The sequence below is a fragment of the Apostichopus japonicus genome, chromosome 22, assembly GCF_037975245.1.
Source record: "Apostichopus japonicus isolate 1M-3 chromosome 22, ASM3797524v1, whole genome shotgun sequence".
NCBI lineage: Eukaryota > Metazoa > Echinodermata > Holothuroidea > Aspidochirotida > Stichopodidae > Apostichopus > Apostichopus japonicus.
In genome coordinates this window covers 19,843,933-19,858,946 of record NC_092582.1, presented here as the reverse complement: position 1 = coordinate 19,858,946, position 15,014 = coordinate 19,843,933, and the positions used below count along the sequence as shown (strand labels likewise).

General features: G+C 37.4%; 1 protein-coding gene and 1 long non-coding RNA gene across 8 annotated transcripts in view; one reads left to right on the top strand and one right to left on the bottom strand.

The window, feature by feature from the left end:
* LOC139964140 (3'-5' exoribonuclease HELZ2-like) overlaps positions 1 to 11,488 on the bottom strand; it is a 79,003-nt gene extending 67,515 nt beyond the window's left edge. For 2 of the 6 annotated variants that reach the window (XM_071965512.1, XM_071965513.1), the window contains exons 1-4: positions 8,394 to 8,533; positions 3,705 to 3,800; positions 2,643 to 2,676; positions 193 to 405 (exon numbers count right to left, since the gene is read on the bottom strand). In XM_071965512.1, coding sequence (XP_071821613.1) covers positions 193 to 405; positions 2,643 to 2,676; positions 3,705 to 3,760 — 303 coding nt within the window. In that variant the 5' untranslated portion in view covers positions 3,761 to 3,800; positions 8,394 to 8,533. Of the gene's footprint in view, positions 1 to 192; positions 406 to 2,642; positions 2,677 to 3,578; positions 3,620 to 3,704; positions 3,801 to 8,393; positions 8,534 to 10,101; positions 10,123 to 10,740 lie in introns of those variants that run through there. The other 4 variants (XM_071965509.1, XM_071965510.1, XM_071965511.1 and 1 more) reach the window with 4 other exon arrangements.
* LOC139964145 (uncharacterized) overlaps positions 9,107 to 15,014 on the top strand; it is a 67,587-nt gene continuing 61,679 nt past the window's right edge. For both annotated transcript variants that reach the window (XR_011791845.1, XR_011791844.1), the window contains exon 1: positions 9,107 to 9,246. This is a non-coding gene — a long non-coding RNA (uncharacterized lncRNA). The remainder of the gene's footprint in view (positions 9,247 to 15,014) is intronic.

Here is a 15,014-nt window from a genome sequence, read left to right as displayed (position 1 = left end):
GAGAAGCTGGGTGACTAAATAGGCGGAATTTGCCCTTTGATTAAAGGGCTGCTGATGTATAAGGAGTAACTTTCCCCAAGTATGCAAAACGTGACCAGCTATAGTCAATCTATTTTATCTATACTATTTTGTGCTTCTACTGACATAATATTGGAGTAGGTTGAAATATGACTCAGTTGTAGAAATTCTTACCATATATACTGCCGCTAATGGTAATTTTGCTTTTAATACAAGGAATCGCATATCATCTTCTGCAGTGTTAAGTCCAAGGCGAAAAATATAAACCTCATAAACATAAAGACAATACTGAAGCATATCCACATAGTCTCCAGTTTTGTTCTCCACTTTCAAATCGTTTGCTTCAGCCTCCAGATCTTTCAATAATCCATCAATGAAGGATCTTAGCTGAGGAAGATTAGACAAAAGCAGATTGTATTAATTATTGCTGATCAAATCCACTTATGGTACATAGAATCATGAGTGGACAGGTCAGATTGAACTATACAACATGCACTAATCACACCTTGACAACTTTATCGAGACTAACTGCCATGTTAATGAAGCTAAAACACCAGCAGTCCCTCACCTCAAATATATGCCATCAACTGTGTCCAAAATCAATAAGAAAAACATTTCGATCAAGGGATGCACAGGGTAGGATAATAAATCTAAACAGCAAATCGCTGCTTTATCCAAATCTTGGCTTCATACCCAATCCCTGTTATATGCAGAGTACACGGTAGGGGCTTGGGATCTACATACTTAACATAACCAGAAAGCCAGTTGGCTTTGTGATTCTTTGCCATATAATTTGCTACAAATAAAATCCACATATCTGACTAATATGTGGAGCAAGTGAGTTAAATGTGTCCAAGCATTAAGTGAGAACCGGCAAAGATCAGACATGACGATCTCTTATTTGTAGTACTCATGCACTTGTAAACATCAACCAATTAATTCACTGGTAAGGATTTCATAGTATAGAACTTTTATTCCAAAATGTTTCAAAATCCAGAAAGAACAGTCAGCCTATAGGTAAAATATAGACACAGAGATGTATGAGCAAATTGACTTTTTCTTCAGCTCTGCCACCATAAATCCCTTTAATAGTTGTTATTAATGAATATTAATGAAAATATGTTCACATCTTACTGCCAAACTCATCTAGTATATATCACGGAGAATAAGGCCAATTTTGAGATCATCTGCGATAAACTGTTGACCCGTTGAAAGTCAGAGTGTTGAAACTGATAAGGGCTACTTTAAAGCAAACAACACAAGAGTATCAACTATTTGAAGCATATTTCATTTCCTGGATGATTATATATGTATAGTTGTTATGTTGGGTCCGATCACTAAATTGAAATTGACCAAACTATGTTCACGAATATAAAACCATAGCATGGTAGTACTCACAGATTATTTGGAGCTTTAAGTTTGGAGTTAACATGTAAACAAGGATTACAAACTGTAACACAGGTTACCCCCATGTAACCTTTGACTTCTACCAATTTCGACAGGGTTCGTGCACTCTCTAAGCTGGTTCTACATACTAAGTATGAAGTTCAACAAAGATGCACTTTTTGAGTTATCATGTTTACATGGTTTCAAAGACTTTGACTTATGCTGACTGCAAATGACCTTTGACCTTCACCAAATTCAATACAGTTCCTGTAATCACCATGCTGGATCATCATACCAAGTATAAAATTCCACAAGATGTACTTTTTGGGTTATTGTGTTTACATTTTTTTAGACTGAAACCTCTGTTGATCCAAGATGACAACTTCGCAGAAAGTAATACGATTCTTGTATTCGATAAGACAGATCCAAATTCCAAGAATGAATTGAACTTTTTGATTTATGGTGTTTACACAAGGAATCAACCAGAGGGAGACCCTCCCATCAGTTAATTGCGTTTAAATACATCACATATGAAGCAAAAGAGTAGTTTGCAAGTAAACTCTGGCTAAAGTGCATACTTTATGTACCTAAGCCAACCTTTGACCTCCACCTACAACAGCAAGGAGGTCCTACGAAAACATATGGGATTTTCATATCAACATTTATAATTTCACAACTTCATTGAGACCTGATTTTAGGAAATTGTGTAGGTTTTGACTTCTGCAAACCTTAAATGAGCTTTCACATAAACGAAATTGTGGAGCAAGTTTACTTATCAATTGGGTAATCACCATGCATGTATAATCTCTTTTGGAAAGGTAACGTTCTCAAGATAAAGTACTTTTGATAGTTTGACATCTAGACCTCTGCTGATCCCAAATAACCATTAACCCCCAGCCCAGGGTTCTTGTACTCTTTATAAGAAATACACATCCAGATATGAACTATGTGAAGTAACCTATCTTGGGATTACAAGGTTTGTGTTATAGGGCTTTACAGTATCAGCTTTGATGACTCCAAATGATCTTTGACCTCCACCAAAAACAATAAGGTAGTTGTACTTATTATATGAAAGCCACATGCAAAACATGAGAGCCAATAAAGTTCCTACAGATATCGTTGTTTCATGTTTACAAGCTAGTATGTCACATACACATACAAACGCATACACACAAACGTGACCGCATATATCGGCAGGTGAGTAACCAAAATGAAGAAATGTAAACTCTACTGCTTACCTGATGGTATGACAGAGTCCATCGTTTCATATGACTGTAATTAAAGCAGATGAATGTTATCAATATATACTTTTGACCTCCATCGTAAAGTTCGAATCACTCCAAGGTTAATGTATTTCGTCCAGTTACAGAGTTGTTGACAATTGACCATTCATAATCATGGACGTTAAAATATGAATGTAAGAGACTGACTTCGGTCAGCTTGCGGCTTTGATTAGCCAATGAGGCTTCTTCGCGAGTTTCTGCTTACAGGAGGGTCTAAAATACATACATACATACATACATAAAGTGAAATATAAGGGTTTAAAGGTATGTGATAAAGGGGAATTTTGCCCCATAGCTTTCCTAGGAACGTTCTTTGACAGGCGTGTAGCCTGCCTTTGTGGTGTGAGGGGCAAGCCAGGTAATATATTAATGCCGTATTTGATGACTTTGCATATCTTGATATAAACTACCACCAGGGGCACAACCAACTTGTGTAGTGGGAAGGGTTCATTTGAAATTGTATCCTTGAATACCACTGTCATGACAGTTTACCTGCCTCGGGCATTTTAATAAGCTCTAGCGGTAGATCGGAGGAAATTTGAGCTGAGGAAGTGACTTTTCCATGCTCGTTCCCTTTGCTAGGCTTGACTAATTGATTGCGTAACACAGGCTTATGTTCCAGACCAGAAACCTTGAAAGGTGCAGCAGCGGCCAGTGGCAAAAAATGAACGGCAGTCTTACCAAAGACGACCGTTGGGCCACTAGTAGCATAAAAAAAATTGCCGAAACGCTCAAATTCATGAGGGATATCAGACTCGGAAATAAATAGTGCATGAATTTATGTTAAACACTGAGGGTCACAGGTCAAATAAATTAAACTGTATTTTAGCCACTATGTGAACTACATGATTAGGCAGACATATGCTTTGACAGGCATATGCTTTGACTCACTTGCTTTGACAGACATGTGCTTTGGAAATTAGAAGCTTCATCTGAAATCAAACAAAGCAAAAGCTGCGAGGATTGTCATTGAACATGAGTAATATCAGGTAGTATTTACCTTATATTTGTACTTACCTCAAAAAGAAAACGCCACACTTGATTCGTACATTTCTTTCATCACGGTCTTCCATCTTGCCAGCTATCTTGTTGCCGAGCTCTGACTTGCAGACGCTTGAGAGGAGACAAAATTACAAAACAGACATCTTATGTATTACATATCACTGATATCCCTTTAATAGTGACTATCGATTTCCTTGAAATATGTTTGGAGAGTTAGAGCTAGTTATCTTACAATGGTTCTACTTGGTCAGAATTAGAACAACACTTCAAGGAGGAGTGCCTACAATTTAATTAGGGGAACATTATACTTGTGTCCTCTAACTTGTGAACTTGTTGTAGATGATGGTGGCACAGATGGGGTAGAGTGGTTTGTGAGGGGGCACTAATGCCCTGGTCTAGCTACCGACCAGTACCAGCATCACAACATTTGATGACTTAGAACTTGATTGTTCATGTACGATATTAAGAGATCAATTTGAAGAGTTTCTGTAAAGACGTATCATGCTCATAGCAAACATTAATGACCAATGATGTTAACCTGTCAACCTCATCAATTCCTTTCGCTATTTCCCATGCAGCAATGAGCTAAAGCAACAGAAACATCTTCAACTTCATATGGTTTCAGCATACCAACACAACTTCAACTTGATATTTCACTACTAAGACTTCTTTGTTTTCTTAGCTTGAAATGGAAAATGAATTAAAAGAGTTTATAAGAGATCTTTTCCACTGATCTACCTTTTCTCACGTTTAAAGATTGTACTTAACACTGGACTTGATCTGATCCATTTAAGTAGACTTTCCTATTCAAATTTTCACTATTAACTATGCTTACTGTTATTCATTTTAAAGAGCAGGTTTCAACAGCATTGTTTCCCGATAGTGGGGATTGATATCCTTCGAACGGATTTGGAGGGATAGAGAAGTTATCTTTCAGAAAATGTTACAAGGATTCTAATTGGTTAAGATTTGCCAGCGGACTAGACATTGGCAAATCAGGAGTTCTTTTAGATTTGCTTGAAGTATAAATCACTCCAAATTACATCAATATGTAGCACTACACACTATAACAATGCTGTGTTCCTAAACTCAACAGGTTGTACATACAGTAGCTATGAGTTATAGATGAAACTGAATGTTTGGATGATGTGTGAATTTGTGCCAATATGGATTGAATATGTGGGTCGGGTTCAAGTCAAAACAGCAATGATGTGTCAAGTCATTTTACCAGTTTGCCCATTTCAAATCAATTGAGTCATATAATCTGCCCATGTCAACTTGAGTCCGCGGTTGAAAACCCAGACTCATTGGTAACAGAATACATGTATTCGCCTACATAATCATAGTGAAACGACCTCTAATTTTTAAGACTATTTTTTTCTGTACTTTCATTGGGTAGTTTGACTCCTACCTGCATTTTTGAATATGTTGTTAGCATGCAAGCATACCTATATTTCTACTGTTATGATTGTATGTGTATCAAAGGTAAACACAAGATTTATAGAGCATTTACAAAGCTCTTACAAGGCAAATATGTCTTTTTAAGCAGCCCATGGCTAGATATTGGTATGGGTTAAACATTTGATATTTTCTTCAGTAAACCTAGTTTTGTATTCCTTGCCAAACGGAAAAGGAATATTTATTACAATAGTGATGATGTGTGTTAGGGCATGTGTGTGATGCCTTAATTGGGTTGTAAATACGATGACTCAAAAACCATATGGTGAGTGAACTTTATTGGTAGTTGGATACACCTTATTAAGTAGAAGAACCCTATAACGTCAATTGACGCCAAAAGAGGTCAAAGTCTGACAACCTTGTGAACACGATATCTCAAAAATCATAACTTGGATGCACTTCATATTTGGTATATGGATGCACCATATTGAGTAGAGGGAACGCATTGCTTTGTGTGGAGGTCAAGGGCCATATAAGGTCAACAGAAGTGAAGGTCTGAAATCCTTGTAAAATACATTAACTCACAAAGTAGAGGTTAGATTCATTTCATACTTGGTATGTGAATAAACATATGGAGTACAAGACACACTTTGTTTCCAACAGAGTTCAAAATTTGAAGTTGCAAGCTGTGTTGAGGAAGGTTGGGATAGTGTTATTATTCAACAATTTTACATTTTACATGGGCCTGGAAGATGTCACATTTCACACTTGGGGCTACTTAAAAATTCTGCCATATAAGTCACCATTTCATAAAAGTGTTTTTTTTAACTTTGAGCACCATTTCTTTGACAAATGGCATGCCACTGTCACAGTATTCGACCTTTCCTATTTCAGTAAGTGTTCTACTTCCAACAATGACTCCGTAGCAATTTTCAGAAGGGTATTATCTTTGCAATGGTCAAGTTATTTCTGTGGAACCCTTTTCCGATATTCTGGAATTGATGTTAACTAGGACACATTTTCCTCAGTTGCTCTATATTAATCAAGTGATACCATATATAAACTTGTATTAAAGGCAAGGAATTACAAACCCTTTGTTGTGATGCTGAATATAACCGAGATAAAACATGCATGATATGAGTTCTATATAAAGTATTTACGTTGAAAAAAAAATCAGTTGAAAAATCAATGAAAACTAATTCATTTCTAGTGGTTAAGTACGGAACATCCCATTCTTCTTGTTGTCTGGTTTTCCTGTTTTCTTCAGTTCTTGAATTTTTGACAGTGAATGTGTTTTCAATGTTCTGTATGTCTCTGCAACTGTGGCAAACTGGTCACTTTGAATATTGATTGTCTCCATCCATTTAGCATTAGAAAATATTCTAAGTCACACCTTTAGCATCTTTACTTTGATAAACTACATTAATATTTTCATTTGTTGAGTATGGAGCGACTCTGAATTCCTTGTTCGAGTCCCTTCCATTGACTATGGCGTTCTTGCTTTGACTTGATACTTTGTCTGAAAGGATGCTCAAGACCCGGTATTCTTTAAGTTCGATTCAAGCCCTTTTAGTTCTGAGCTAAGTCTAGTCATCTCAGTTGGTGACTTGATCGAGTCAAGGCACAAGAAAATGTCACTTGAAGCTGAGTCAGTGAGATGTCACAACATTGCGAAATTATTTTTCATAAAACAACACATCCATGGTTCAGTCTATTGGTACTATGTCATTTTTCACACTTTCCAGCACTATTATAGAACTTGCCTACATCATTGCTTTGTGATCGACGTAAAGTGAATGTAATATACTAGTCTTAATCAAAATAAGTCCAAGTTGAAAAGCCTGAGCATTGTCTGATAGAGACTTAGTAAGTTTGTAAGTAGTTAGAGGGATCTGAATAAATATTGAAAAGACTTGTCAAAAGTGCTGGACATACCCATAGAGTAAACACTTTTTACCTTCACTTTCACGACTTTTTCATTCCACACATTTGGGGAAAATATGTAAAATTGTGTAAATTTCAACCAAAACAAGATAGAAGCTGTGTCGTAGTACCCAACATTTACTCGATCATACTCCATCTTAAGTACTTTGGCCATTGTTAGTTTTCCTTGTACTCATCAAAGTACTAATAACTCCATCCCAGCAGGATGAAAAAACGATGATTTTAAAATCTGAGTTTGCAACAGGATTCAAGCCTCATAATTTTCGATGCTTTTTCCAAAATTCCTGTATAGTTTTACCCTACGCAATACCGTATCTTTCCTGCAGCAAAATGTATATGTTGCTTAAGGAATAACCCACACACAGTACATATTATTTGAACAATGATAAAGAGTTCATCAGTGTTGTTCACATTTGTGTAGCAGTTTTGAAAGCTCTGAATTTGACTCTTTGGTACTATGGTTCCTCTGTACAAAGACTGCTATACACATCCTGAGACATTCTCAGCAGTTTCACTATGTTGCACAGTATTTTTCAACGCAATACTGGATAAATTATTCTCTGACATTGAGAACAATAGCGAGGTTAACCATTCGTGTCCATTCAATTAACTGCTATATGATTTCCTTAAAATGACAATCAGCTAGCAGTTATAAACAAAGGTTCCTGTTTATTGAATGAATCAAAAGTACTCAAAATGGGACGAAAAGATACCTACACTGGAAATCAAAACTGCTGTACTATATAGATACTGGACCTCAGTAATAATTCCAAACATGAAGTAGTCTTACAAGTATACTTGGTACCTCAAGTACTCAGAACTTCAGAAGTAAGGGTTCTTGGATAAAATACTTTACTACATCACTGCATGATATCAATATATATAAAGTAACATTTTGGGGACTCTAGTTTTAAACATCAGCTCTACAAATAATTGTAACACTCTAATGTAAGTGTTATAGACCACAAAGGCATCAGCACTACATATTATTACATTCTAAAAAATTTCCTTTAAGCGGGTTAAAATTAGCTGTGTGCTTCCCATTTCTAATTGCATTTCCAAGTGATTAGCCCAACAAAATCTGCATAGCATACGAGCCTAGGCCCTACTCATCATACAACCGATATTGATAGGCTTAAAACAATTAGGAGTAGAAATTTGGTAAATATCGCAATGTAGCATGTTTACAAGTGGGCTAGCTAGGCCTACAACCAGTTTTCATGGAATTATTAACCTCATCCATGCATTACTGAGAAAATATGCTTGCATTTAAAACTTAGAAGATATTTTTAGGCCGGTGCACCGAATGTCTAGTTCCAGTTATACTTTTTGTATAAGAAGAAAGAGTATATTGTAACTCACCTACTTGCATCTGCTTAATACTGCCAGTTTGGAGACTTATCTACATGTAGATATATGCATTAAATGAAAATATAAGAATACACAAATGTGCATGTATGCAATGACATACTGTAAGTACAACAGTACGGCCTTGAACCAATGAACCATGCAGCCCAGTGTTGATAAGAGTTATTCAGGTACATGGAAGTTCCCCTGCATTTCATTAGTGGGTATTCCCCTGTGATGTTTGCCCTTTTAGGTGACGCAAATATAAAGTAAACAACTTTGTTTACACTAACTAATACTAGCTGTAGAAGAAAAGAGACTATATTGTAACTCGCCTATTAACAGGTGTTGAATGTTTCCAGTTTGAAGAGTGCAATGGCTTGCAGCTTAATAGGTGAATGTATTAATGATGGAGTCATATAGAATGTATAAACTGTACTAACTTTGTGCTCGTGCTTATCTCTGTATGATGGTGCATGATCATGCTATTACCAGTGTATGTTATATTGTAAAGCATTATTTGGGGGCCTGGAGGGGCGACCTTTGGTGGGACATGACAAGCATATGACAACAGAAAACCGTCGAAGTTGTTTAGCTGCAATGTATTCCTCACTGACCACATCCACGAACCAAGATGAACAGGCAGCATACTAAAAGAAGCAGCTGAAGGTTTAACTTTAAAAATTACGGGAAACTTATTCCACAATGAGGGAGAGCAGGAAGTGAGACTAAACTTACTACGAGAAGTTGAGCAGAAAGAAGTACATAGATGACTATAGCCTTGCTGCCTGGTACAATAGTTATGAAAAGAGTCATTGGTCATATTAAAAGTAGAAAACGTATTTGGGAGAAGATTATTAATAGCAAGGTAAGTAAATGTAAGATTATTTAGAGTAATGAGATAATCACATGGGGCGGAGAACGTATATGCCAATCTGCTCTCTTCCGAAGAGTGTACAGCTTGTTAAGATTGGTCTTCGAGTACCATACCAGAGAATGCAGCAATACGAAGATGTGGATCGATAAAGCTTAAGTAGGTAGTCCTTATATCGTCTTTGGGAAAATACGTTTTACTTTAAAAAAAAAAGCGGAGTGGTAGCTCAGTGGTTAACGCCGGTGCCTTCCAATCATAAGGTTCCCTAGTTCGAGTCACTCCAAGATTAATGCATGCCCTCCAGTTACAGAGTTGTTGGTAATTGATAATTCATAATCATTGACGTTGAATATTTATATTTATTTATTTGTTTGCCACAAAAGTACAAAGTGGAGGAAGTCTTCCATAAAGCTTAAAAGCTTAACAATGTGGAAGACTCCCTGAAGAAAGAAAAGAAAAGAAAAGAAAAAACAAAATATATATGTGTGTATGAATACATACATAGATATGAATGTAACATATTGATTTCGGTCAGCTCGCGGCTTTGATAAGGCTTTTTCGCGAGTTCCTGCTTGCAGTAGGATCTAAAATACATACATACATAACATGTAGACAACATACCCACACCTTCAAAACCTATTTAGAGTATAAAATAACTAGACTACGAAATAGTCAATCCCATTTTGCCATTGTGTGACAAATTAGTAAGAAGTATATTATGATCAATGGTATCAAATGCTATTGAAAGGTCTAAACAGACATCTATACAATTTACTCCAGAATCAAGCACTCTGTGAATTTTATCAATTGCATTTGCCAGTGCAAATAAATATGGCAATAAGTACTTACTAAATAAAGCATCTCCCTTTTTAAAAGTGGGAATAATTGTTGCAATCTTAACCTGATCCGGATAAACAGCTGAATAAAATGAAGTATTGAAAACGTGAGTCAGAATTTTCACAATATGAGGATTAATCAGTTTGATTTTTTCAGGCCTGAGGTTGTCAAAGCCAGTAGATATTTTAGTACTTAAAGAAGAAAAGTCAACATTGGAAACTTTGGTTTGAGACACAGAAAAAGAAACACAGAGTAAGGATTGAGAATACCTACGAAATTAGTGAAATGTGTAGTGGACTCAATGGAACTTGCCAAGGAAGGACCAAGACTGACAAAATAATTATTAAAGGCATCCTCAATTTCATGTCCGTCCGTAATTTCATGTCCATTGCTAGAATTGAAACTGTCGGGAAAGTTAGTAGTTTTCTTTTCATGTAGAGTACCATTGATAATGTTCTATGTTCCTTATATTTCATATCATTTTTATTTTCATTAAATTTGGTAATAAAAACAAATCTTGGCTATTCGAAGGAACAAGATAGACATCTATTCATATGTGTTGATCATAGAACACAAAGTTCTGCCTGCCAACTTGTTCGAATTATAACACGTGTTTAAATTGGTAAAATAACATGCATAAGAAATACTTACTCTACGCACCTTTTGGAACAAATTAGACGTATCTACCAGAGGCCATGCATGAGCAAGAGATGTATCCAGGCATCTGCATGGAGGTAGAAGGAGATCAATTAGTTGGATACGTCTACAGGAAAAAGAAGAGGAGATCGATGAAGGTTGAAATCTAACAACACGGATATAGTAATCCAGCTATGAACGGATGCTGAACTACCAAGGAGAGTGGTTGATGGAAATTATAACCCAAGGCGGACGTGCAATACTCTAATTTGGGTGTGATTTACTGTCTATATCAGCATTTTGGGCTCTTATGTGTAACACTCAATCACATAATTACCGTAAGGTGTTTTACTCTCTCCACACCCCCACCCCCAAATAAATATATTACCCCTTTACACATATATGAGCATATGAAGAATAAATTAACAAAAACAACATGTCCCGTCTCTGCAGCTGCTCATATTAAAAAACAATTACTGCACAATGTATCAGGATATCGCCAGTTAATTGCCATACTTTGTTTTGACACTTCTATACAACAGTATACACATACTGTATAGTACCATCCAATTGGATGATTATCATGGCAGAGAATCAATGGTTCTTTTTGTGATGAAGTGTCAGAAGACACCTCTGGGAAAGGTGGTCTTGATGCCGTAAACATATTTATATACATTTTATGGTAAATAGAGAGAGTTGACTATGAGGGTTAACACAATAATTTTGAGTAATGTTTTCATTGTGATGTACTCATATCCTCTTAAGGGTATATATACAGTTCATAAAGTCAGATGTACATTAATGCAGGTAAGCTGTCTATATACAGGCGCGTATCCAGGATTTTCTAACCGGGAGGGGGCGCGAATTACTATCTAAGTGGAGCGCCACCATCGGTTGGCGCGGAGCGTACAAGAAAATTTCTGGTTTTGATACCCCCCCCCCCCCCAGATCACCGGAAATGGCACTTCTCGGGCTTGAAAATGACCAACCAGATGAACACTTTTGCCTGAGAACCAAGTATTTCCCAAAAGTTTTTTTTTCCGTCCATCCATAACCTTTTTGGAGATTGTCACCAGTTACACATCATGTTCGACCTCATTGCATGTCCTATGGATCATTGCTTTTGTAGGTGATTCTACGTCACGGCCCACAATATCAGAAAGCCCCACTTTTGAAGGTTTTAAGCCCATTATTTGTTCAGAATTTAAAATTCACATTTCTCGTGAATAAAAATCACTTCAAAACATACCCATAATGTTGCACAAAATTCAATATATGGACAACTAATATAGAAAAAACCCCTTCGTAGAGGAAAGTATGATGAAGAATGTTGGTCAGGAAATTTTTGAAAATTCAGACACAGTTAATTTCTTGGTGTAGAAATATTGCAACCTCTTATAATGGCTATTATAAAACTTGGTTTCGGAAATGAAAAATAGCAAATATTTCCGATATCAGGTATATCGAAACCGAACACTACACACATAGCGTAGGTCCCGTAGCAGGCGGGGGCTGCAGCCCCCCCCCCCCCCGAAACCAAATTTTTTCCCATTTTTTCGGGCACCTACTGAAAGAAAAATAAATAGCAATGAATAGCTTAAAAATGATCTCCTTGGTAATTAAAATAAAGTTGTAAGCTTGGCCGACATTACTACTGTAAAAGAGAGTTTTGACATAAATGGATCTGTATGGTTTTTCTCCATCTACATAAGACATTTGGTTGTTTACATTAACATCCGGCGGTATACTGTGCAACTTTCACGGACCGTGCGGTACACGATGCCATGCAATGTAATGGCCGATGCTTGCTTATATGATATTGGTATCGATATGTTGAACGCGCGCTTAGCGCGCGAAAAATGTTGGCTTTTTTTCGGGCAAGTCGTTACAGCCCCAAATCCAATTGGGCTCCTACGCCTTTGACTACACACATAGACAGTTTTTGAGGCTGTTCATCGTGGAACATGCATTTCAATGCTCACTGATATGATGGTATACCTGTAATTTGCTTTACAAATTCGAACAGGCGTGTAGCGAGTTATGGCCAAGAGAGGGGCGAAGCCTGTAGGCAAACTATCTAAGCGAAGCGCCACCATGGGTTGGCGCGAAGCGTACAAGAAAATTTTTGGCCGAAAATGCCTCCCAGATAGCTGAAAATGGCACGTCCCAGGCCTTGTAAGTTGCATCTAAGCATTGTCTATTTTGAATTTACTAGCAATGTCGTAAAGAAAATTTGCTCCGGGGGGGGGGGCGGTCGCCCCCTTCCCGAAATGCGTCATGTTCCCCGATGACTCGGTCGAGTTCAAGACCAGCCACAGTTGGTTCCATATAGCACAATTGTTTAAGGCGTCCATAAACACACACGCGTTATGATAGACCATATATAGTATTTATATAGATACATTTGTGAGAGAGGAAAAATGGAAACGTCAAAAATGGAGTTGTCGGTGTAAGGGGTAGGGTGAGGCGCACACCCCCTCCGTAATCCTTGATCTGTCACTGGCTACCCTGTGTATATAATAGGGATCAGCGCTTTAACTATGACTGTTCCTCCGTTTCTCTTCCCGAGGTCTTGGCTATCTTCTACTCCCTCCTTTTCTCCTTTTTCTCTCTTTCTTCTTTTTCTTTTCCCTTCCTTTCTCTCCTCCTTTTCTTTTTTCCCTCCTTTTCCCTTTTTTCTTCTCTTTTCTTCTCTCCTCATTTCCTTACCCGGGGGGCGCGCGCCCCCAACGCCCCCCCCTTTGATACGGACCTGATATATCTGTGTACATATCCTTCTTATGAATCTATTTGTTCCAAACCATGACATGACATGAGAATTTGCAATATTTGTCTGTGTTATTCAGTACGATAGTAGGTAATGTTTTAACAGATCCATAGACAATGTGCATAAGCTTCACAACATTTGCAGTGTCATGAATACTAATTAAGCATTGGCAAGTCAAGGACCTACAGCAAGATGCATGACGAGTTGTTCATTTGAAATCTAACAGACATGGCATTTTTTGCAATAGTTGTCCAATTTTGAACCCTGAGGATTGAACTTCCCTTTGATAAAGGCAGAGTGACAATCTTCAGTAGTTTTGACCTCCATGTTTGTTGATCTTGGGACGGATGCGATCAAATCTTTTCTACTTCCTGATGGCATGAACTCGGCAGTCCAGCTCTGCAGAGCTCCATTTGGTGTCTAAGTGACAGGCAATGTTGCTCCCTAACTATCAACATGATTAGGGTATTCAAATGTATCTAGTCCTGTCAGAATCGGTCCTCTTTTCAGTAAGCCTAAAGACAGGAAAGACAGAATAACGTTTAGGAATCCATTCCTCCAAAAAAAGATGATGTTCAACAATTTGTTACAATTGTTAGTCAAAGATATTCAAACTACAACATTTTAGGTCAGAAGTTCGTCATACTAAATGGATCCTACCTGTTGGTCAAAAACCCCCATCATGTACACAAGACTCAGCTAGGTCACAACATTTAAAGATCCTACCCCTATGGACGGCCGGATGTATGGTGAAATAAAACATAACAAAGTTATACATGCGTATTGTCCTTTTGTAATGTTGAAATGTCCTATGACAATTACTTTCACAGTATGCCCTAATAAGCTTCTATCTATGGCTCTTAAACGGCTTTCTGGTCACTACGCCCAACAACCATTTCGCCCAACTGCCATTTCGCCCAACACGCCTGGTCATTTCGCCCAACCAGCCTGGTCATTTCACCCAACCAGCCTGGTCATTTTGCCCAACCTTGTTGGTCATTTCGCCCAACCTTGTTGGTCATTTCGCCCAACCTTGTTGGTCATTTCGCCCAACCATTTTTTAAACTAATATTCAGTCAGAATAATATTACTTTTTCTATTTCACTAGTGCAATTTGATTTATTTTGGATTATGTTACTTCGTGGTAGGTAAATAAAGTGAGGTCCGCTCGATATCGATAGGAGTCTAAGCAGTAATTTCGGGTATAATGGGAGGATTACACTACTTTAGGCGGTTACGCATACAATGGAAGTTATTTTATTATACAAACAAAGGGGAATCGGTGTGGAATAATATCACCTTTTCTATTTCACTAGTTCAAGTTGGTTTATTAATCCATAGCTATTGTTCTGCTTGATGACTTCGGTCAAGCGTTTATCAAGTCCGCCAGGCATTAATCAAGGGTATTGTTCACAGCAGTTAGGCATTTATCTAGTTCTACATAGTGTTAATTTAATGTTATACAAACAAAAGGGAATCGGTCTCCATAAAAACCTATCAAATCTAACCCCTAAAACACTGA